Consider the following 23,660-nt stretch of genomic DNA (forward strand, 5'->3'; position numbering starts at 1 on the left):
CTTGAGGCTAAGGCTGAGGAGCTACAAGGCCCCCAGGGCAAACACCATCAGAGGGGAGAAAGTCAGAAAGTGAGCAACAGGGGAAAATAAGGGGACAGGGTAGAAGTACCAAAGATATCGGGGGAGGAAGAAGCCTCAGCTAAAGACTTGGAGCAAAGGCAGATAGCCCTCCAGAATCAGGGCAGGGAATGTTCAGGCATCTAGGAATGAGTATCACAAGACAAAGGAAAATGAACCAACACTGAGGAGCCAGAGGACCTCACTGAGGATCCTGAAGAGAGAATGAGATTGCCTCAGGGGCCCCCAGATGTGTTCAGAAAGAACAAGAGTTATGAGAGCAGGATTTGTGGCCCACACAGCAAAAAAAAAAACAAAAAAAAAACGATCAGCAGGATAGGACAGCTGGAAGCCACGCCCTAAGGAGACAAAGTGGTTCTCCCAAACCTGCTGATTGCGGGATTCTTTTTGCTCCATCGCCGTTGCCAAGGGCTTCTGGTGCCAGCTCCAGTAACTGGGGATAGTACTCTCCTTACCTCGCAGGGCTGTTGTGGGGAAATGATTAAAACCTCAAAGAAATCCCAAGAAAAAAGAAAGGAACCAGGGATCACCTATGGCATAGTTACTGTCCAATCCACCATAAGGTAGAACTTGCTAATACCTCCCAGTCAATGTCCCTAGTCCCAAAACACTTTGTATACCCAGGGTAGTGACTTTACTAGCCAGCTCCAAGTTTTATGACCCAAGGTTTGGCTGTAGGGCTCTCCAAGGTTCAGTCTGAAGAGGAATTAAAATAAATTTTAAACAATACCAAATAATTTAAATAATACCAAATTTTAATACCAAAGCACTGTAAATAAATTAGCCTGGTTGCTTGTGGTTGTATTCTCTCTCACTGGACATATTGTTTTATTTTGCTTCATATCATGGTACTTATTTAAAGTGCTTTGGTATCTCTTGGAGGTTTTATTCTTTGTATTTTTATGATCCTCTCTATTGATTTGTCTGTTTGTGGTGTAGATTTTTATTCCAGGCTTTCTAGTCTTCTGCTTTGTTTTGTTTTGTTTCCCTTCCTCTCTCTTTGGTCCCTCTGCTCTGGCTAGATTGTTAAAGAGCCTTGACTTTCTCCTGTTGGGGCTGTGTAAATTGGGCAGGCTCAGGTCTCTACTCTGTGAACTCTGGATGAGAGAACCAGATGGATAGTCCCCTTTCCCTCAGGCCTGATCTTCCTTTTCCTTTGAGCACTTGCACATCTTCTGGGTTGCCTTGATCATTCACCATGCCAGCTCTCCTCCTATATGTTTAATCTTGCAGTCACTGGCCCTTTCCTTTGAGTAAACTGGGGAAGAGTTGGCATCTGCTGCCCTTCTGGGGCACTAGCACTTCCCACTTCCGTTCTGCTGAAATCCTTTGTGGAGACTCATTAACACAACCATGTTTTCTGCAATCTCTGTAACTGTTGGTTACAGTATCAGCCACACCTACATAAACAGAGTCCATTGGTTTTAGTTCCTTGGCTCCTTCTGCTGTGACTCTGGCCAAGCATAAATTTGCAGTCAAGCTGCAAAGCAAGGAACCAGCTCCCACCATCTGTTGCTGTTGTCATGGCCATGCCTTGATTACTGTTTGTTTGTTTACATCATTTCCTCCCTTCATGGCATTCCCTCCTCCTTGTCCTCCACATTTCCGAGGTGGGCCGAGTATGATAGTCTGTCTGTGCTTCTTTTACCAGTGTATTCCTTTTTGAAATACCCTTCTGTTTAAGCAGTAATCAAAGTCTGAAAGTTCTATCCCTTGACTGTTATCCTAAAGGAGTGAGCATTTTTGGTTTTTCCTCGATTCAAGAAAATTGAAAAGATTTTCCAACAGCGTCAGTATCCTTAAAGTTGATCAAGACTTTGTGAGCAAGGAGTCTGCCCTGGTGCTAGTATCCGGAGAAACTAGAGCAGAAAGCAGACATCATCTGGACTGGTTTCCTCATCTTGCAGAAGAGGGAACTGAGGCCCAGAGAAGGCATGTGACTTGTGGAAGGCCACATGGTCACTCTTCCAAGCTGGGATTTGAACTCTGGTCCTCTGACTTGGCATCCAGTATTCTTTCCACTGAATCTCCATGTCCTGGTCAATTCAGAACTTGCCAAGGCAGTTTAAAAAAAAAAAACCAGCCTCCTTTAATCCCTAATCAGTTTCATGATGGCCCTTGAGCCCCTCACCATCATTATGTTGCTTCAGAGTACTGCAAGATGGGCCCCAGGGTGACCCCCAGAAGGCAAATGGGGTCAGCAATGGAAAGTATTTGAGTTTAAAGATGTATACTTGCAGATCAATGACTGGGACTATAGCCCTGCTTGAGAATTGGAAGGGTCAGCTATGCAAAGGAACCATTAGGACCCAGTAGAAAGCATCCCCTCCCTGAGAGAGCTGAGTATGGAACAATCACATTTACAAATTAAAGGACACCCAGATGAGTTCAGACCTTCCCCAGTGGACAGCGCCTCCGAAGAGGCCTGGCGGGTCTCCATGCTTACAGAACGGCTCCAAGGAGGGCCCTAATAAGCAGAAATCTGGGATCAGTGCTTGGAGATCAAGGCTCGTCCAGGAGACCCCCGCACCGCATTGTTCTTCCAGCAGCAGCACTGCTCTTGTCACCCTGTTCCCTCTCAGCGATACCCCACTACGGTGCCCCTCAGCCCCACAGGGAGGGCCTCTCCCACCACTGCCAGCACCCTGCAGTTTAGCACTTGTCTAGCTGAGGGTGCTCTCCTCTTCCCCCTTGATCAGCTGGTCCCCAGGGAGCAGCAGCTAGGGTCAGATCCCTTTCCACTCCAGGCCAGAAGACCACCAGCCAGTGGTCTGTTCTAGGAGCTAGAGAGGAATAAATGCCTTCCATTGGAGGGCTCACACACGGCTCTGTCTGGTCTCTACTCACAGTTGGGTCTTGGTGAACTGTTCTGTTGTCCTGCTTCTTCCTCCAGCAGGTGGTCCTGAGCCTCTCCCTCCAGCTCTTCCCCCTTGAGGCTTGGAGGGACATGCACACTCCTTCTCCACTGGTCTTTCCATTCTGTCCAGGCTGCTCTTGGAAGGAAGTGCCTGTCTGGGGGGAAACCAGCCCCCTGTGAGGGCAAAGATTGGCTTCCTCACTGCACACAAATAACTTTCATACTAAATGATAAGTGACTAAGAGAAATATAGAGTAGTTTCTGAGGTCTGTGGAGAAAAATGTCATGACTCATTGAAAATTGTACTTTCTGAAAGAAGTGTCATTTGAGTTGGTCTTTAAAATTGGTAGGAATTCAACAGTGAACAGGGCTGAGGACATACCAAGCATGGAACAAATTTGATCCCCTGATATACCATTTATATAATTGTCTTACTCTGCTTTTACTAAGTGATCTAAGAGAGAGTTGAGGAAAATGCAAAACTCTTCAAATTTAGGGTCAAGATTTACTATGTCAGGAGGGTGTTAAAGTCACTGATCATATTGAATTGTTGTTACATAGTAAACGTGGATTTCAGAATTCATTGTAACAGAGAAATATAGGTTGTCCTAACATAATTTGGAACTATAAATTAATGACAGGCAGCAAAGATTTAATTGGTTCTGTTCAAATAGCTTTTGAATTTCATTCTTATTAATTCTATATTTACTAGTTTGTGCATTTTAGATTTCAAGCTATAAAATTTCCTAAAGATTTGTTATTAGAAAGATTGTCAGAATCATTTCAGTTCCTTTTTTTAAAAAAACTTTTATTAAAATGCATCTGTCATTTCTTTAGGTTTATGTTCCAGATGAAAATAATGCTATTTTGGGACGAAATGCAAATAAACAAGTATTTGAAGGTTTGACAACTGGACTTCTCAGAATTAGTGCTGTGGTTTTTGGCTGCTTGATCTCCAATATGCCAGATGGAAACAGCCGCCTTTCTGCACCCAAAATATCAGCACAGGAAATGAAAAACAAGCCCCCACCAGTGGATGCTTTTAACAGCCGGGTCCAAGATCTCATCAGGTAAAGCTGTTAGGCTCCTCTATTACAACTGTTTCTAAAAACTCTAGAACACGCATAATATGAAATTCCAAGGACTTTATAATCAGAACTAGCTGCTCATCCGCTTGCCCACATTCCTCCCTGTTTAGTAACTCCTTAGCAAAATATAATCTCGGTTCCTCATCTGTAAAATGAGGGTGATAATAGCAACTGTTGTTGTGAGGATCAACTAGAAGAATAATTGCAAAGTGCTTAGCACAGTGTAAAGCCTCTGACATCACTCCTCCGTTGGGGGATGGATCCCCATCTCCCGTCTCTCGTCAGCATCGGCCACAGAACACGTTTAATTTTCCAGCAAGGTTTAGCTCTGGTGGTAAACGATTGCCTTCTTATACCCCGGCCACCCTCATGCCTTCTGTATCGAACTCGGGCCCTTAGGATGCATCAGGCGTGTTTTCTTTCACGAGCCCAGCATCAGGTAGACTCAGGCCCTCTCCCCTACATCCGGTTGCTTTGTTGTTCATTTCCCCTGTAGAGCTTTCTTAGGTTCACTTGTTTTATTCAGTGGGTTCCTCACCACCCATGACCTTCTTCACTTAGTTATTCCGCTGACCGTTTTCCCCTGCTATGGCACCTGTACCCCTCAGATCTCTAACCATCCGTATCATTGTATTGCCATTTACTTCTCTGTGACCTTTCCCCCAGGAGCATCATCTCATTAAATTAATTCCTCACATCTTTCTCCAACTGGCTGCAAGTGCATAGAGAGAGTCATTCATTGTAATTCAATGGAACATTTACTGATGTGTGCCAGGCCCTGTGTTAGACACCTTGGAAGCCCAAGTCCCTGACCTCAAGGTGCTCACCGTCTAGGGGAGGGGCTGAGGCGTTCCTCAGAAAAAGTCCCATAAGGCAGAACTTGCTAGGTACAAACCAGCCGCACAGAGAAGGGTCCGTTCCAGACAGAGCACGTGGCAATCCTCTCCATGCAGAAGACCGCGTTGGAGCTGAACTGAGTTCCAAAGAGAGCGAAGGCGGAAGGTGGGAATGCGTGAGGCGTGTCTGTGGAGTAGTGTGCGGTTCAGTTGGGCTGGACCAGCGTGCTTCGTGTAAAATGGCAGGAGATGAGGATGGAGAGGCAGCGTGGCGCAGCGGGCTGACCACTGGGCTTGGCTTTAGGAGGATCTAGGTCGGAGTCCTGCCTCTGACCCATAAAATGGAGTAACAGACTCATGTGCACCATCTAACTCATAGCGTGGTCAGAAGGTGCCTTGTAAGGTCAGGACTCGATTTTAAGAGGGCCTCGATAAGCTTGTTTAAGTGGTTATACATTCTGAGCCAAGCTCTCAGCCCTTCCTGTGGGTCCCATTCCATTCCATTCCATTGAAAGGGTCTTTGGGGCATCCCAGAAGAAGAAGATGCTTGATGCTGAGAGGAATACGTCTGTGTTTGGCATGTCCTAGGGAAAGCGAGTGACCTAACTAGAGGTGTCTACCCAAGGCGAGGAGAAGAAAGGGAGAAGGCAGGGGAAATAAGCAGTGGGGGGGGGGGGAGACTCTACGGCAGCTACTGACCGACCCCTCCAGAGCAGAGCAGGGAAGCTCTGAGAAGGGTGACAGCCAGGGACACTGCAAGAGTCCCAGATGAGGTCATCTTCCCAGATGTCCCACAAGCCTCTCCAACTCAGTGTGTCCAAACAGAATCCATTCTCTTTTCCCAAAAAGCCTCCCCTCTTCTGTACTTCCCATATCTTTCCAGGTAACTTTCATCCTTCTGGCCATACAGACTCACAGCAAGAGAAAGATGGACAGACAACTTCCCACCCCCCAGAATTCCTCCAGACAGATCTAGGAAGTGTACCAAACCAGATCCTGATGGGGGAATCCAGGGAAAAGATCAAAGGGAGACAGACTGAGAGGTCTGTAACCCTAGGGCCTGGGTCTGACCAAGAGCATCCCACTGAGCACCCCAGTGCAGGAAGAGGCCTCCTGAAAGGGACCCAAGAATGCATCCCGGATGCAACTCAGACCTGAAGTTGTACAGGAACAGGTGCCTGCTGGCAGTCACCACAGACTTCCAGGGCAGACCGATCAAATCCAGCCTCAGATACTTGACACTCACTAGCTGTGTGACCCTGGGCAAGTCACTTAACCCTCATTGCCCTGCAAAAAAAAAAAAGAAGAAGAAGAAGAAGTAGTTGAAGCTAGCAAGCCTTGCATTGCCCGACTTCAGACCATCAGCTAGAAATAATGCCTGCTGTGGCACTTGGCTCCAAGGGGCTGGTTTTATCTAGAGGTGCTTTGATTCCTGGGCCCCCAAAATAACGCGGATACACACACGTTAGCATGTTATTTCAGACACAACATGCAGGCCGAAGAGCAGTGCAATTATGTCTAGAATGCTGTAGAAGAATCCAAATAGGTGAGATTTATTCTAGGGCCTTACAAGCTTCGATTAAGACTTCTCTGCCTTTCTTCACTTCCCTGCCCATTCACTTGTGTGATCTACCCTGGAAGAAAAGGGATTCTTTCCCTCCTTGGAATTCCATTCTTGGGTATACAGCCCATTTAGCACCTGGTGCCATCCCTCTGTGGAAGGTTGGCACACCTCATATCCCCCTCCTTTAGCAGACCTATAAATCTTTACAGCAAAGACTGTGCCTTTGACTTCGTTGTATCTCCCATAATCCCTATATAAAATTAGACCTTAATGAGTAGTTCTGATGAATAAAGTACATTCCCACCAAGGGACAGGGAAACACAAAACACATAACCTGCCATCCATTAGAGAAGAGACAGCCCTTATCTTAAGGACTAGTGTCAGTATCTTAACATGGAAATTTTTTGTAAATTAGATGGAAAAGGGAAGGGAGGGAAAAAGGCTGCCAGGACAATCAAGATGCATTTTTAATTGAGATTTTAAAAGAAGTGATATGACATATGAGGTTTGCCTCCCTATTTTGGGGGCCCAGCTAGGATTACATACCATAGGTCTGCCATGGATCCAGCTGGCCTGGCTTCTTCCAGCTCTGCTCAGCAGCCAGTGAACAGGAGTGAAGGCAGAGGGTGCTAGGAGCTACCCAAAGCTGGGCTCTGCTGGATGTGGCTGGTGACACACAAGCAGGGCAAGGGACTGGAGAGTAGAGGAGTGAAGGGTTGACTTGATTCCCCAGAGAACAGATGGAGCCAGAGAAGAAGGAGGACTGTGGCTAGTGCAACAGCAAGAGCTAGGGGATGGCAGGCCTGGAGGTCATAGTGAGGATGAAATACAGGACTGGGACTGTAAGACTTAAGGAGACATGGGATGACCAAACAATTCTACATGGATTATCCAGATCTCAGGGGCACCCACTCTCCTAACCCCTGTGATTTGCTTCCATGACAAGAGGCTATGATTCAGTGAAGGAATTTCAGAGTGAGTTTGTTTTATTTTATTATGCATATTTGTTACAAAGGTTTTAGGGGGAAGAAGGGAGAGAGCAATAAGGAATAGGGTTGCTCCTCCTCCCAAAAAAGAAAAAAAAAGTCATTAAAATATGTACATAAAAGAACAGAAGGAAGCCCAAAGGGGGAGTCCTGGAGGAGCAGGACAGCATTGAATGTGAAATGTGGAATTTATTCTACATTTTAAAAAAAGGATCAGGCCTGGGAGAGCTTGAAAATATGGCAGCATCATAGGACCCAGAGGAACCCAGATCCCCTCAGTAAAATGTGGCAGATTAAAAAAAGAGAATCCAGGGGCGGCTAGGTGGATAGACCACCGGCCCTAGATTCAGGAGTGCCTGAGTTCAAATCCGTCCTCAGATACTTGACACTTGCTAGCTGTGTGACCCTGGGCAAGTCACTTAACCCCCATTGCCCCACAAAAAAAAAAGAGAGAGAGAGAGAGAATCCACCCCATTCAGGACGACGCAAAAGCATTGTCAGGATCCGGCCCCATTTATCCAGAACTGTGGGAAAGTGTGGACAAGAGCATGGCTGGGATTGGACACTGAGGCAGGAGCCGCAGGATTCAGACCTCTAGGAGAACTGCAAGAGCATCTAAGCAGATGGAGGCTGGGAAGGGCTCTTCCCTCCTCAGGCTTCTTCACAGACCCCAAGAACTGTCTGGCCTACTGAAGGGGGCTGACACGGAGAGATCCCGAGGATCTTCGGGAGACCTGCTAGAGAGTGGACATACAAAGAGAAAATACAGCAGTGTGTGCTCTCCAGGAGCTCCCTTCTCCAGCCTTCTCTCTCTCACACACCCCTGGCACTTAATAAATGTGTACTGAGTTCAGTTGAATTGAAATTCCTAAAGGGCTTGAACTCTCCTTGGTAGGCAGCTCTCAGAGGGTTCTAGTCTAGGCTGAGGCACAACCAGGACCAAATCCCTGCTGAGGGAGACAGGGTAGAAGATGGAGAGGGGGAGCCAGGAGGACCCACTTGCAGGCCAAGGCAAGTCAGGCAATAGAGAGGACGGACCTTTGTTGGGGTGGTGGCTCTTAGAAATAGAGAGGAGGGTTCAAAAGCTCTTGTGGATGTAAAACAAAGTGTCAGTTCTACCTCCCCACCTTCTTATCTAGCCCCAAAGAGAAGAAGCTCTTCAATACAAGTTCCAGTTTTCCTATGGATCAAACATTCAAATGCAGGGGCAGCTAGATGGCGCAGTGGTTAAAGCACCGGCCCTGGATTCAGGAGTACCTGAGTTCAAATCCGGCCTCAGACACTTGACACTTACTAGCTGTGTGACCCTGGGCAAGTCACTTAACCCCCATTGCCTGCAAAAAAAAAAAAAAGGAAAAAAAAAACATTCAAATGCAGTAGCCGAATCAATACCGGAGTTCCTCAGAGCAGAGAATGATTTATCTGCTAAGTCTTTTGTCTGATCTTAAAACATCATTTTCCATTCTTACTGCTTTCTTTAATCTAATAAAAGAGCTGTTACTGTCAGCTCAGCCTTTTAAAGAGCCCCAGAGAACTGTCTAGTGGAATGGGAAGATGAAAGTGACTTCTTAAATGACGGTTGTAGGCATGGTAATTACCATTCCTCATATCATAAAAAACAGTTATATTCTGGCCGTGGTTATCATCTTAATAGGAATGGAATAAAAAAATGAGAACTGACGTCAGCATTAGGAGATTATGTCTCAGTAACAGTTTCATCTGCAGAATTACTGCTGTCCTCTGAAAACTGACTTCTTACACTTTTTTAGCATGTATATATGTATATAGAAATGATTATAACATGTCATTTCAACGGATGAAGCGGTTCTGTCCAGCAGATGACTAAGAAATCATTTCAGAATAACCAAAGGAATAACTCAGTTCTTAACAGAACCTCCCGGGACTTGTGAAGGGCTAGACTTAAGGAAATTGTCATTTGATCTGTTTGACTTAGACCTCGCCTATGTTTGTGTATTTGTGAATGTGAGACCTGCCTTTGGCATAGATTGACCCTGGTGATGCAGACGTGGCTGGGAAGCATGCTGGAGATCTTGGCGGGGTATCATTTGGTAACACACAATGTCTCCTCCACTTGTAGCTACGTCGTCAACATAGGACTGATCGAGAAGTTGTGTGGCTGCTTCCTTTCTGTACAAGGCCCAGTCGACGAGAATCCCAAAGTAGCTTCATTTCTGCAGAATGCCACGGCCGTCTTACACGGGATGTGCAAGCTGTGTTTTGCTGTCAACAGCAAGTAAGTCTACTCATTGATGACTATGGGCTAGAAGCTTGGCATGTGTGTCTTTTGGGGTCTGGATTTATTATATAAAAAATACATCATAAGTTACACACATATATCATTTCACTTAACTCATTGGTTAAAATTTTTGTGCTGTATTTCATGAGCACATATTTTGTCTTTTTTTTAATCTCTCGTTTTAAGCCAACAAAAATTGTGACATTTGCAGTCCTTTCACTAGCATTGGCTCCTTCTAATTTCTAAGGCTCCCTTCTTCTGTAATGGGGGTATTTCCCAGGAATGTTCTTATCACAGCCACCCATCTTTTCCTCTTTCATACTTAACCTTTTCATGTCCCTATTTAGCATCCCAGTCTAAGACTCATCTCCTCACTTTTGTTGTTTAGTCTGGCCACATGTCCTGCCCAGAGCTGGTTTTTCTCGTTGGTGCAGTTGAATGTAACATACTAGAGCTGAAAGCTGCCCCTGTCCTGGACTCTACAAATTCCAGGTACTGGGTCACCAGTGTGCCCAACATTTTCTGAAATAATTACTTTCTATTGAAATGTGAATGGGCATAAAACTGAATGAATTGTGATTCCTAGTGGACATACAAGGCACTGGATTGTCTGTCCTCAGTCCCTTCCAATAGGGTTGTTTATTGCCTTTGGCGATGGTGATAGCCGGTAGTTATTTGGGCCTTTTAGGTTTGTAGAGTACCGAGAATCATCTTATACAGCCAGTTCAGAAATCCCATGAAGGGTTATCTAATTTATTATCTAATCTACTTTGCAGATCAGGACATTTAGACTTGGAGAGATTAAAGGACTTACTCGTGTCATATAACATAGGATTTATCCCTGGCTGGTTTCTTCTTTGCCATTGTCACTTAAATGGCTGATCCAAAAACACCAATTATTCATTCAGACTACTATTTTGAGTAACCAACCCTTAGCCTTCACCACCATTTTAAGGGGTGTTTATTCAGTCAGTATTCTGTTCGGGAGCCAGATGTAGTCCTCTTTTTTGTCTGTGTAGGAGGGTGGGATGGAGGAAGGGACTAAGCAAGGAATAAGCTCTCCCTGGAGGCCAGGCATTGTGCTGAGCACTGTAAAGATAATTCCTGCCCTCAAGGAGTTTACATTCTCCTAGGGAAAGGCAGCTGGCAAAGGGGATTTGAAGGGCGTTATGGGAAAGCACCTGTTTTAGGGACATATCTGTGAAATCTGGATGGATGGAGGGCAGTGCGGGGCAAGAATGCCTCCTTGTGAGAAGGAGGTGGACCTCGAGGAGAGCTGCTCCAGGGCCAGGAGGCCTCAGTGCTAAGAGGGGAAGCTCCTAAATGAAACAGCTTCTGAGGCCTGATTTCGAGGTGGGAAGTCAGCAACAGGGCTGAGAGGGGACTGTATGTAACAGGGCTTTCAGAAAGCTCAGCATTTAAGGAAAAATGGAGAATGAACCCACGGGAAAAGCGGGTTCTTCTTCCAGTTAAAATGAGAATCTGGAATTATAGAATGTCAGAGCAGCAAATTTAATTCAAGCCTCTCATTTTACAGACAAAGAAACTGAGGCCCAGGGAAGAGAAGGGAATATTTCCTCAGGCTCATTGAGTTCATGATCTCTTTTTGAAATATGAAAACACATCTGTAAAATGTGGGCAATAATACTGCTAGTACTTACCTCACAGGGTGGTTGTTAGGAACAAACTAGGTAATCTGTATGAAGTTCTTTGCAGACTTTAAACACTGGGTAAATAAATGTCAGCTATTGCTGGATAGCCAACGGGAATGTCATATTCTACTGTGATTACATTTTTTTTTTTTTTCGTAGAATCAATTCATAGTTTCTTTGGCATAGGTGAATCATTCAATTTCCCAACTCCTGGTGTACTTAAAGGAATTTAGATCAGGGACATTTCTGTCTAGATCCTGCTTCCCAGTGTCTAAAAGTCCTAAAAGTCTCAGCCTATGCCCTTCGGACATCCAGGAGCCAACGTCAGAACCTCATCCTGCGGTCTAGCATCTGAGCCCTGGACCCACGCCAGGGTCTTCGTGGTTTGGGACAATACAGAGCGCCTACAATAGGTGTGGGATAAAACACAGAAATACTAGTCGCATAAATCGGCAGTAGCATGTCGGGCTTTCCTGACACTAAGTAAAAACATCAAACTGATACTCATTTATCTTAATATATATGGTTGTTAACAGAGCCCTGGGCTCTGACATTTCATCCCACCACAAATAAGTAGTAGACGACAGCATTCTCTAGTAGGCTGTAAGCTCCTTGGGAGCAAGGACCATGTCTTAAACCTCTTTGGTAGCTCACAGCCAGCAGGCCAGAGTGGCCTGTGTTATACCTCACAATTTATAACACTCTTAAGCTCTTTTCTCACAGCAACCTGAGGAGGTAGCTCTGTAAGCATCATTATCCCCATTTCACACCTGGGTGAAAAATTAAGTAACTTAGTGAATAAATGAATGTTCACTGAGCATCGTTTGGAATCCAAGCACTGGTCTGGAGGTGAGGAGCGATAGGTCTGCTCTTGCTGGGAGGGACTCCAGCCTTGTAAATGGAAAAACGTCTTCTGCTTCTCCTCAGGGCCTGGGGGCTACAGAGCTTCACACAAGGGGAAAACACCACCCTTCGTGCTGAGCATAGAGGAGCAATAGAATTTCAAGTAATAAATGACTTCCTCCTCTTGGTGATTCCTAGGCCACTTTTTCTAGGGTTTTCTAAGCAAACTGTCATGTCATCTGCCTCCCTTCCCTCTGCATATTGTCTCCATTGCTTTGTCTTATCACTGTAACCAGCATTAGTATGATTGTGTAGATTAATAATGCAGACAGTAGAAATGCTTGTTCTGCCCTAGATCTTTTGGGAAAGCTCCCAAGGCTTCACTGTTACAAATAATGTTAGCTCAAAAAAAACCACCCCAAAACAAATAATGTTAGCTCTTGGTTTTCCTGCATCTATTTATATAATCATTTGATTATTCTATTAACATAATTATGCAATTATTTTTCTAATGCTGATCCATGCTTTCATTTCTAGTAAAGGCAACTTGATTATGAAATTTTGGCACTATATTGCTTTAGCAAATATTTTATTTAATGTTTTATATTGATATACACTAGTAATTTGAATATTCAAGTACATACCTTGCTGTTATTGGTCCAAAATTTTCTTTGTGTTTTATCCCTCCTTGACTTAGGTATAAGGACCGTGTTTATTTTATAGATGTAATTTAATGAGGTGCTTTCTTCCTGTTTTTGAGAATCTTCTACTGCAGAAAGGAGAGGAACCTGGGAAAATGGCCCAGGGTGAATATAGAACAACATTGGGATCATTTATTCTTTAAATATTATATAAAATTTAGGGGCAGCCAGGTGGTGCAGTGGATAAAGCACCGGCCCTGGATTCAGAAGGACCTGGGTTCAAATCCAGCCTCAGACACCTGACACTCACTAGCTGTGTGACCCTGGGCAAGTCACTTCACTCCCATTGCCCCACCAAAAATAAATAAATAAATATTATATAAAATTCATTTGCAAACCTCTCAGTACCCAATGAAGCTTTCTTTTTCTTTTTTTCTTTTTTTTTTTTTAATTTTATGTCTGTAGTATTTGGTTTTTTCTTCTGAAATTGGGAATTTCCCTACTGTTATATTTTGTTGTGATAATGTGATATTCTCCTTTTTAAAAAAATCAAATTATTTAATAGTTTATAAATTTGACTAGTCTTTTTTTTAAAAAAAGCTTTGTGTGATTTGTCAACTCATAAGTATTTATAGTGTTATGTCTCTTTCCCAATCTTCAGTTGATCAGAATTTTCAACATCTGTTATCAGAAAATAATAAATTAAAGCAAGAGAAATGGTCCGGGTGATTTCCTAATTTAATTTGCCAAGAACACTCCACCTTGACATCAGTATAAGCTGCTTATCTGAGAGCGTAGATGAGAGTTTTCAATGTAAACTCATACCACCCACTGTTATGAACTCTTAATAGATTCTCCACTTCCTTTCTTTTCCTTCCTGCCTGATATTCAAATTTCCAAACACGAGTTTGCCTTTTGTGTCCAAGTGCTGAATAGCATATGGATCACCCTATATAGATAGATGTTACTAGTTTCTTCTTGGAAATGATTATTTCATTGGTGTGTGTGCTGCTTTGCCTATTTGAACACTTTGTTACATATAATAATTAAAAATAAAGTGTTTGCCAAAGAAGGTTGGCAGTTGTATTTTCTACTATATTATAGTAATTAAGATAATGCCTGTTTTGGCAATAAAATAAATCAGGCAGGAGTAAAATTTGCTTGAGTACTCCCTGTCCTACAAGTATTGTCAGTGCCAGCCAGAAAGAGAAACAAAAAACTTTGAGCAAGAGAACTGCCTAAGTCTTACTCAACTTCACTGCAGGCTTTGAAAACAGGAGAGTAATTAAGTGGCATAATTGACAGCACACAACATTTTAAATACTCTGCATTGTGGTGGCCCTGGCTTTTATAGTGTTAATTTTAAAAGTCCTGCCTCTATCACCAGGCTTTTATACCTTTGTTTCATTGTCCCTTTAATCTCCTAATTTTTACTCAGCTTTTCTAAAAGACCTTTGGGATAGACGAGAATTTGTGTGGTTAATCTCCACCCACACAGAGTGAAAAAAGCACTTTGCTTTTTAATAAATTTCTTGAGAATATTTTTGCATTGAGGCTTTTTTCTCCCAAACAAAAGGTTTACATTTCTTTAAGTAAAACTGAAATTCACTTCCTCTAACCCAAAAAAAAAAGGATTTTTATATTAGGATTATTTAAAATTTAACATGGAGAGGGCAGCTAGGTGGTACAGTGGATAAAGCACTGGCCCTGGATTCAGGAGGACCTGAGTTCAAATCTGGCCTCAGACACTTGACACTTACTAGCTGTGTGACCCTGGGCAAGTCACTTAACCCTCACTGCCCTGCATCATCATCATCATCATCATCATCATAATTTAACACAGGAAACACTTTCAGGCAAATGACAATGTTTCATCATCTACATCTTTTCTTATTGGGCAAGTATGTCAATAGTGACAAGAGAAAAGCCAGAATTCCATCTGACTTCTTCCAAGGTCTGAAAGATATAATAATGAATAATCATAACTTGGGGTCAAACATAGGCTTTCCCTGCCTGTCTGAGGATTACAGCCACCAAATACAAATCAGCATCATTTTAGCACTTTAATCTCTAGCTCCTTTGGCCACTCATAGAACTGACATCCTCCTGAGATGGGGCAGCCTTAGCCGCCCATCTCCTTAGCAGGGCTCCCCCAACTCCCCACCAGTGGATTGCGATGCATTGTGGCTTCTCACCTTCCTCTCTAGCAGGTTTTGCATGTTAGAGGTCCCTCTTCATCTCCCATATGGAAGTATACACGTTTGCATGCATGTGCGCACACGCACACACATATCAAAAAGACTCATTGTTTAGCAACAGTAAATCGAGAAAAAATCTATTTCTGTCATGCTTTCTTTTTATTAAGTGTCCATACGCTTGCATTGAAACCAGTATGAGGAGGTGTCTGTATTGCCATATGAATGCTTTACCAGTATCATGACAGGTAAATCTTGAGAGTGGAAACCTGGTGATGATTCAGGCTGCTACTCACAGATGACCTACTGTGTGCAGGCCATTGAGCTTTCTGGAGGGGGGATGGAAAGGAGGAGCAGGAAGCAGCAGTCCTGAACTCAAAGGGAGCACCGTCTAGTTCATGCTAATGACAACAATTATTCTGGGACAGCTGATCTCACTGATTCAGAACAGCCCAGTAAGAATCATAGTGCTGACTCCCATTGACAGAGCCTGTCTCCCAGTCAAGAGGACTCGGGTTCGAGTCTACTTTCCAGCACACATTGGCTGTTGGACACAGACCAAGTCCCTTAAGTCTAAGGCCAGAGTTTTCTCCACTAGATCACACTCCCACTTAGACAAAGCTCTCATGTGATGAATGGACAAGCATGATCTACAACTAGCATAGGCTTCTAAAGTAATTTGATGGTACTTGAACATTGTTTATATTCTTAAATATTTTCCATTTTTCTCCCTGGAATCTTGTTCATGCCATTTTCCGATGGGCCATTCACATGGCCTGCTCCACAGGACCAGCCTGGCACGGGGCCCATCTTCACGGGAGGCCCCCAGCCCCTCAGCAGGCAGGCTTTGTCTTCCTAGGGAGAGCAGCTGCTCCTCACCCCACCTCCGCCCCATCAGACAGTTAATCTGCATCATCTTCACAATTTGACCATTTTTGAAAAAAGGTTTGCCCCTTCTCTCTTCTGACACTGCCACGTCCCCTGCCCTGCACCTTATCACTAATACCTGCTGTCTGACCGCCCTGCACCAGTCTGTTCTATGCTCAGCTACCACAATGATCCTCCTAAAGGAGAGGTCTGACCATAGCACCCCTCTACTCAGTAAACTCCAGTGGTTCCCTATTGCCTCTGGCATCAAATATAAAATCCTCCCCCCTTCCCCACCTTTCCATTCTTCTTGTACCTTATAGCTCCCCCTCCTCCTTGTAGGGTGCCATCCACTGACCTCCTTGCTTTTGCTCAAACACGTTCCTCACACCTCATCTCCTGACTCTAGGCATTTTCTCGGACCATCCCCTATGTATGGAGTCCACTCGCTCCTGGTCTCCTTCCCCTCGTTTATCTGGCTTCCCTCAAATCCCAGCTAATATCCCACTTTCTACAAGAACCATTTCCCACTCTCCCCTTATCCTCATGCCTTCCCTCAGTTAATTAATTTCCTATTTATCCTGTGTATAGCTTGTTCGTACACAGTAATTCTATTGGCTTGTTGTCTCCCCCATTAAACTGTTAGTTCCTTGAGAGTAAGGATTTTCTTTTGCCTTTCTTTGTATTCTTAGTACCCAGTACCCAGTATTCATGGATGGACTGACTGCAAGGTAATTTGAAAGAGGAGAGGGTGAGGGTGGAAATCATGGAATGCCTCTAGGGGAAGAAGCACTTGAGCTAAGCCATGAAGGAAGACAAAAATGCTGAATGTGGCCATAAGTAAAGGGTCCATTCTATTTCTGTGGGAGAGCTTTGTAAGGGTGTGGAGTCATGGCATGAGCAAGATGTGACATTTGGATGCCATCCAGCCTATGTAAGAGGCAGGGATTTGGAATCACACTGTAAAGGCATAATGGCCCCAGTTATAGGAACTCAGGGCTTGGTCTTTGACCCTAGAAGTAACAAGGGAGCAGCAACATGACCAAAACTGCACCTTAGAAAGATTCCTTTGGCAGTTGTGTTGAGGATTGATCAGAGAGGGAAGGAAATAAGAAGCCAGTTCAGAGGCTATTACGATCATCTAGGGAAGAGGTGAATGGGGCCTGAGATGGGATGATGGATGTCATTAGGGAGAAAGGGGAGGCTGCAAGATGGGCTGTGGAGGAAGAATTGATGAGACTTGGGCAGTCATTGGATACAGGTAGATGAGGAATGGGAAAAAAGGCAAGAAGGACTCTGAGGACTTGTGAACTTGTGAAGATTTCTTTTTAGTAGTTTGCATTTGACATGGCAGCAAGCTATCCAGCTCAAGATATTCATCAAGCAGTTTTTTGAAACAGAACAGTGTGCCCATGCCCCTCCCCCCCTCCTGGCCCAGAGAGATTAGTCTGTATGGGAGGGGTGAGGGACAAAGCATAGAGAATTTTAGGGAGGCGGGATCATAGATGTACAGCTAGAATGGAACACAGGTGTTCATCTGCTCTGATCACTCCATTTTATGAATGGAAAAACCAATGGACGATCAAGCAAGGGAGATGGACAATTTACAATCAAATAGGCTCAAGGAGCGCCTGAAGTCACAAGATTGTAGGAAAGAGAGCATTCAATAGTAAAGGATGGCAGCTAGTATAACAGCTTTGAGGAAAGCAAGAAATAATGGGATTTAGCTGTTGAGCAATTGTTGGTGGTCTTAGAGAGAACAACTTCATTAGAGTATCAGAGTCACAAACCAGATTACGAGAGATTGAGTGGGTTATGATAAAGTGAAGGCAGGGAATGTAGACAACTCCTGAGATATTAGATGATAGTTTGAGAGGGTGGCAGGGTCCTAGGAACACTTGACGAGGATAGGTGATTATGTAGAAGATTCCAGTATAGGGAGAGACTGGAGATGAGAGAGAGGGGGAAAATAAATGATAAGACAAGGTGCCCCTGACTAGGACCAAGAGCACAAGAAGACTTGGCAGAGAGAAAGTCTCTGTGCTTCAGAGACTAGAGAAGAGGAATAGGGAATAAAGATGGTGAAGAGAAATAACTCTGATTTTCTCAGTAAAATAGGAGGTACAGTCATGTACTGTGAAAGAAGAATGGGACTGTCATTCAGGGCTTAAGAGAGGTTTGGAGCAGCCACTTCTGGGAACATGAGAGAGTGTCAATCAGGAAAGAATAAAGGGATTACCATGCAGCAATGATAACCTAATTGGAATTATGTAACACAAATTAGTAGTGGATACAGTCACTCAGGTATCATGACTTCCTCTCACAAGGCTCAACAGCTACGGAATCGGAGTGGAGAAAGAAGACGGTGAAAGTGACCCAGGGTTAAGGGTTATTAGGGCATTAGCACTGGTAAGACAAGGATCGAAGGGTATCCAAGGGTGGAAAACAATGGCAATCAGTTAAGTCAGCAAGTATGTGCCAGGCACTGTGCTAGGCACTAAGGATACAAATACAATCAATGAAACAGTTGAAAAGGAGTTTACAGCCTAATGAGTCTTAGGGGGTGGGAGGGAGGTGAGGGAGCATACATATGGAGTATAAATATGAAATTAATAAATACTAATCTATACCAAGCAGTTATACACAAGGTAGTTTGGGAGGTAAGGCACTGGTAGGTAGGAGATCAGGAACAGCTTCATGCAGAAAATTTGCTTCCATCTTATAGGAAGAGAAGGACTCTGTGATGGAGGTAAGAAGGGGAGTACATTTCAAGCATGAGGGGCAGGCAGCACAGAAGCATGAAATTGGGAGCTGGTGTGTTTTATATGAGAAACATAAAGGAACAACATAAGATTGTCTAAGGCTTTAAAAGAGCCCCGGGACTGTGAAGGGCTTCCATCCCTCGCCTAAGGATGTCCTGAAAACCCTCTTGTTCTTAACAGCCTTCCCTAAATAGAAGTGCTTCCAAGTGGTAGCAATGTCCATCACTCCTAATGTGACTCCTGGCAATAATAGGGTTCTGAGGGGATACATGTATCTCTGTATGAAAATGTCAGCTGTTCAGTCTCTTAAGATTACTCACTCATACCTAGGTTTGGGAGTTTTGTCTTGACTCCTGTGTTTGCATTTCAAATTTTCTCTACAGTCTGTTCTTTTCATTGAGAATGTGCAAGTTCTCTAGATTATTAGAAATTTGATTTTTTTTCTATAAGATTATAATCAGCTTTGCTAAGCAAGTTATTCTTGGTTGTAAGTCTATGTCCTTTTTTCTAGAATATTGTATTCTAAGCTCTCTTCTCCTTTACAGTTGTGGCTGCTAAATCAGAGGTAATCCTGACTGTGGCTCCTTGGTACTTGAATTCTTTCTTTCTGACTACTTGAAGTATTTTTCTTTGACCTGGAAGCTCTGGATTTTGGCCATGTTCCCGTGAATTTTAATTTTTGTATTTCTCTTAGAAGGAAACTAGCGGATTCCTATTTCCACATTGCCTTCGGGTGCTAAAAGATCTGTGCAGTTTTCTTTTATGATTTTTTAAAAATATGATGTCTCAGCTCTTTGGTGATCATGACTTTCAGGTAGTTCACTGACTCTTAAATTATCTTTTGTTGGTCTTTTTTCTAGATCAGTTGTTTTTGCAAGTTCCTGAGTGGGGGTCTAAGTCTGAGTGGCACAGCTGTGGGCTTGCTCTTATTGGAGTGCTGGCAGACTTTCCTGGACTCAGCCAGTCTCAGATGGCTGGAAAGCTTGCGTGGTTCAGTGGCAGAACTACAGGCTTCCCTTTGGTCCAGGATTCCTGCTTTGGTTACTCCATAGCAGGCTTCAGGCAAGACTCTGCTCCTTTCCTGGGACCAGAACCACACAGCTACTGCTGCTGCTTGCTTCCAAACTTGCTCATCATTCAGTACAGAGCCTAGGGCCTGTTTCTCCTCCTAACCACAGAAGGCCCCCTAGGCACAGGTCCCCTCCTTAACCAACCATCTATACCTCCTCATTCCCAGGGAATTCCCCACCAAGCTTCCCTGGTGATTCTACATTCCTACAGAAGCTACTCTCGGATACGCAATTAGTACCTCTGCTTCTATCACCTTTGATTTCCCCACAAAACCCCTAGAAAGTCATTTATGAGGACCTGACCTATGAACAGATTTCAGCATTCATTTTAATGGGGTTTAATTTACCTTAAACTCAGTGTGACTTTGCCATTCTCAGCTCAAGTCCTCCTTCAATGTGTCATCCTGGCTTGGAGCTAATGCTTGAGTTCTCTATGGATATGCCGATGTATACCTGAGTGCTCTCAATCCCTGTGAAGTTGGAAAGGCTCCAGTTGACCCACCCCTTGGCATCTACCCTGCTATTGCTCCTTTTCCCTACCCAGAACAGCATTGTCTGAAGCAGACTTCCAGAGAATATGCCGACAGAGTTAATACACTCAGTTCTGGAACAGACATACTGATTGCTAAGTAACAAAGTACAAATTCGCCTAACCTACTATGTACTTCAAACCTGAAACCATTTTGAATTTGTCCACACCAAGCATCGTTTATCATTCCTGTGATGGCCCTAACCAACACTCCCTTCTTTGTTCACTGCTTCCCCATCTGTGTTGTTCCCCCCCCCCCCCATTGAATGTAAGCTCTTTGAGAATATCAGCCATCTTTTATGTATATATTTTTATCCCCAACATCTAACACAGTACCTGCCCCATAGTATATGCTTAACAAATTTATTAGGTTATGGGCCAGTAACACTCAGACTCTGTCTCTTCTCCAAAGACCAACCAAGCTAAGTTCAAATAAAGATGGATTTGGAGTCAGAAAACAGGTACAATCTTAGTTCTATGAACTCTTGCCTTAGCTCTGTAATCTTGGGAAAGCCACCTCATTATTCTGTTTTTGGTTTTGTTTGGTTTTGTTTTTTTGCGGGGCAATGGGGGTTAAGTGACTTGCCCAGGGTCACACAGCTAGCAAGCGTCAGGTGTCTGAGGCCGGATTTGAACTCAGGTCCTCCTGAATCCAGGGCCGGTGCTTTTATCCACTGCGCCACCTAGCCGCCCCCACCTCATTATTCTGAACCTCAGTTTCCTGATCTGTAAAATGAGGCAGTTGGACCTTATCTAAGCTCTCTTCCAACTCTGACAGGGTGAGTTTCTATACTAAAAGAATCCAGAAAGTCCAGTCCCCAACATTACAGCCCATTGTCAGAGACAACCAGCTCTCCTGCTGCTTAGCCTAGGCCAGGGAAGAGCTAAATGCTTGCAGACACAGGACAACGACTAGTCCTTGCATAGAGAGTCCTTGTACTGTTTTCCATTTTCCTCTAAATCAGTAGGTGATTTTCCAGCATAACAGAGGCCTTGGTAGCAAATTTTAGTTTCCCAAATTGAATCTGGCTGTTAATAAACATAACTGCATATGCCGCTAGGATCTCCCTTGTTGAAGACCAAACAAAAACACTTTGAAATCATCTTAAATTGAAAAGATTTTATGTTTTACCGGATTGAATGGCATGACCCAGAACAACATCTACAAAAGTTTGATCTTTGATTTTTCCATGTCTCCTATACTTTTTTTAATACAGAAAACTATATCCCATGACTGATATGAATGCAGCCTTTTACATTTTTATTATAAACATTTAGGCTTAAAGTGATTATAACTGACAGTTAAGCCCAACAGAAGCCAGAGGACCTAGGCTACAAATTATCAGTATTACAAGACAAAATCAAAAGTAAACATTTCCCAGAGTTTCTTCAGGTTTGCATGAGTTTTCTAGAAACTAAACAGCAAATTGATCTTTTTTTTTTTCCTGGTTGGTTTTGTAGCAAAATGAATGGACTTTTTATGAAACAATAATGCTTACATTTTCAATTGCCTCCACAGTTTGGTTTTTGTATATATATTTAATTGATTTACTCTTTTCAAAGAGCTTGTTTCAAGTCTTAGGAGTCGGTTGTTGTAAAAAATTTTGATGTCCTTTCTCTTCCCCTCCCCGGTTTTATTTTGGGGTGGTTTTTTGATTAAGAAATAAGGTTATGGGGCAGCTAGGTGGCGCAGTTGATAGAGAACTGGCCCTGGATTCAGGAGGTCCTGAGTTCCAATCCAGCCTCAGACACTTGACACTTACTAGCTGTGTGACCCTGGGCAAGTCACTTAACCCCCATTGCCCCACCCCAAAAAAAGAAAAGAAATAAGGTTATAATGTTGACCTTAGGTGAAGACTTTTCTTCCTTTTTCATCCCTTCTTCCTTTATTCCGCACTTCAGACGTGCCAGGCACATTTGATAGAAAGACAAAGATGAGGCAGAGCCTGCCCTCGGGGCTTGTGTCCTGTTTGGAGGAGACAGCATCAGGACAGAGATGTAAAAATAAAATGTGTGCACGGTAGGCTGGCTGTCCAGAGTGTCGCAGGGGTCACAGCCAGAATGCCCAGATACTTAAACAGCTTAACCAGACTGTCATAGCCAGAGCAAAGGCCTCATTTGTCGACCAGTCTTCTGATGGGAAGCCTCTTGGAGCTAGATTGCTCCTCTAACGAAAGTTTCGTGTGCTGCTGGGCACCTACACATAGCTCTTCCTGCGTGATAGGACCTGCCAGAGCTGTCCTGCCACTGACTTAGCCTCTGGAGGCCATGGCCATCTCCATGCTGTGATGAAGCAACAGGGGAATCTTTAATGGAGGGTTTCGTTTCTTAAAACTCCATGAGTAGTAAGAAGACCAACTTCATTCCTTGGATGTTGGTGGGGGAGAGTCTTTTTTTTGGGGGGGGGGGTGGCAATGGAGGTTAAGTGACTTGCCCAGGGTCCCACAGCTATCAAATGTCACATGTCTGGGGATAGATTTGAACTCAGGTCCTCCTGAATCCGGGCCGGTGCTTATCCACTGTACCACCTAGCTGCCACAGTTGGGGAGAGTCTTTTTAATCAATGAGGCAATATTGCAGAATAGTTGTGAGAGATACAAAAATGATGAGTGGAGCCCACTATTAAGGGGAAGACCTGATTTCTTCATCTTCTGAGAGCAAACCTTTTGCCATCCTGCATGATGCTTTGAGAAGGATGGGGATGGGAACACTAAGATAGAATTCATTAAAAGGTTTTAAGAGCCTACCCAAAGTTTGCTTTGTGGAAAAGTGCCTTCAGACAAGTCTTCTAAGCTGTAGTTGGTTATTAAAGGCAGTCACTGTTAAACAAACACAGGCCCCCTTTTGGAACCTGTACAATAAACTCAGACACATTAATCTCTCCTCAAGTCTCCACCAGGGCTCTGAGCCTCTAACTTCTGTGGCTATAATGGAAGATGCTAAGTGCCAGTTGACAGCAGCTAGCAGAAGTGTGTGTGATGGGTCAGGTGGTACCTACAAGTAAATAAATACAGTGTTCCTTCTTCTGTTTGTGCTCAGTCACATCTGAAGAGCTGTGTGAAGGGACTCTCCAAAATGATTCTGGGTAACTTTATCTACTATAGATGATTGGGATAACACTTCAGTTAACCCTAGGATGGGCCGGAGGCACCAAATTCAATCTTTGAGGTCTTGTGCTGTTTCGAACAACTTTTGGAAAGGGAATAGCAGAAAGGACACAGTAGCTGATAGTTAAGGGACCCCCTGACTAACTACCACTGCCTAACTCTCAAGTAAGTCACTCCCACTGATGCAGGCCTCCTTCCCTAGCCAGCATCAAAGGTCTCATCCAGGACATGTATGATCACAAAAGGTGGTCTAGGCGTGTGGTGAGAGTGAGAGCCAGCAGACCACTCAAGTTCTGTCTACAAAATAGTGAAGGAGATAAAGAAGCCC

At 43.9% G+C, this 23,660-nt stretch overlaps 1 protein-coding gene across 1 annotated transcript in view; it reads left to right on the forward strand.

The window, feature by feature from the left end:
- Positions 1–23,660, forward strand: part of SCAPER (S-phase cyclin A associated protein in the ER) — a 379,320-nt gene that overhangs the window by 299,118 nt on the left and 56,542 nt on the right. The window contains 2 exon segments of the mRNA XM_043987611.1: positions 3,773–4,005; positions 9,508–9,663. Of these exon segments, the coding sequence (XP_043843546.1) occupies positions 3,773–4,005; positions 9,508–9,663 (389 nt within the window).

This window comes from Dromiciops gliroides, chromosome 2 (assembly GCF_019393635.1).
Source record: "Dromiciops gliroides isolate mDroGli1 chromosome 2, mDroGli1.pri, whole genome shotgun sequence".
NCBI classification, from domain to species: Eukaryota; Metazoa; Chordata; class Mammalia; order Microbiotheria; family Microbiotheriidae; genus Dromiciops; species Dromiciops gliroides.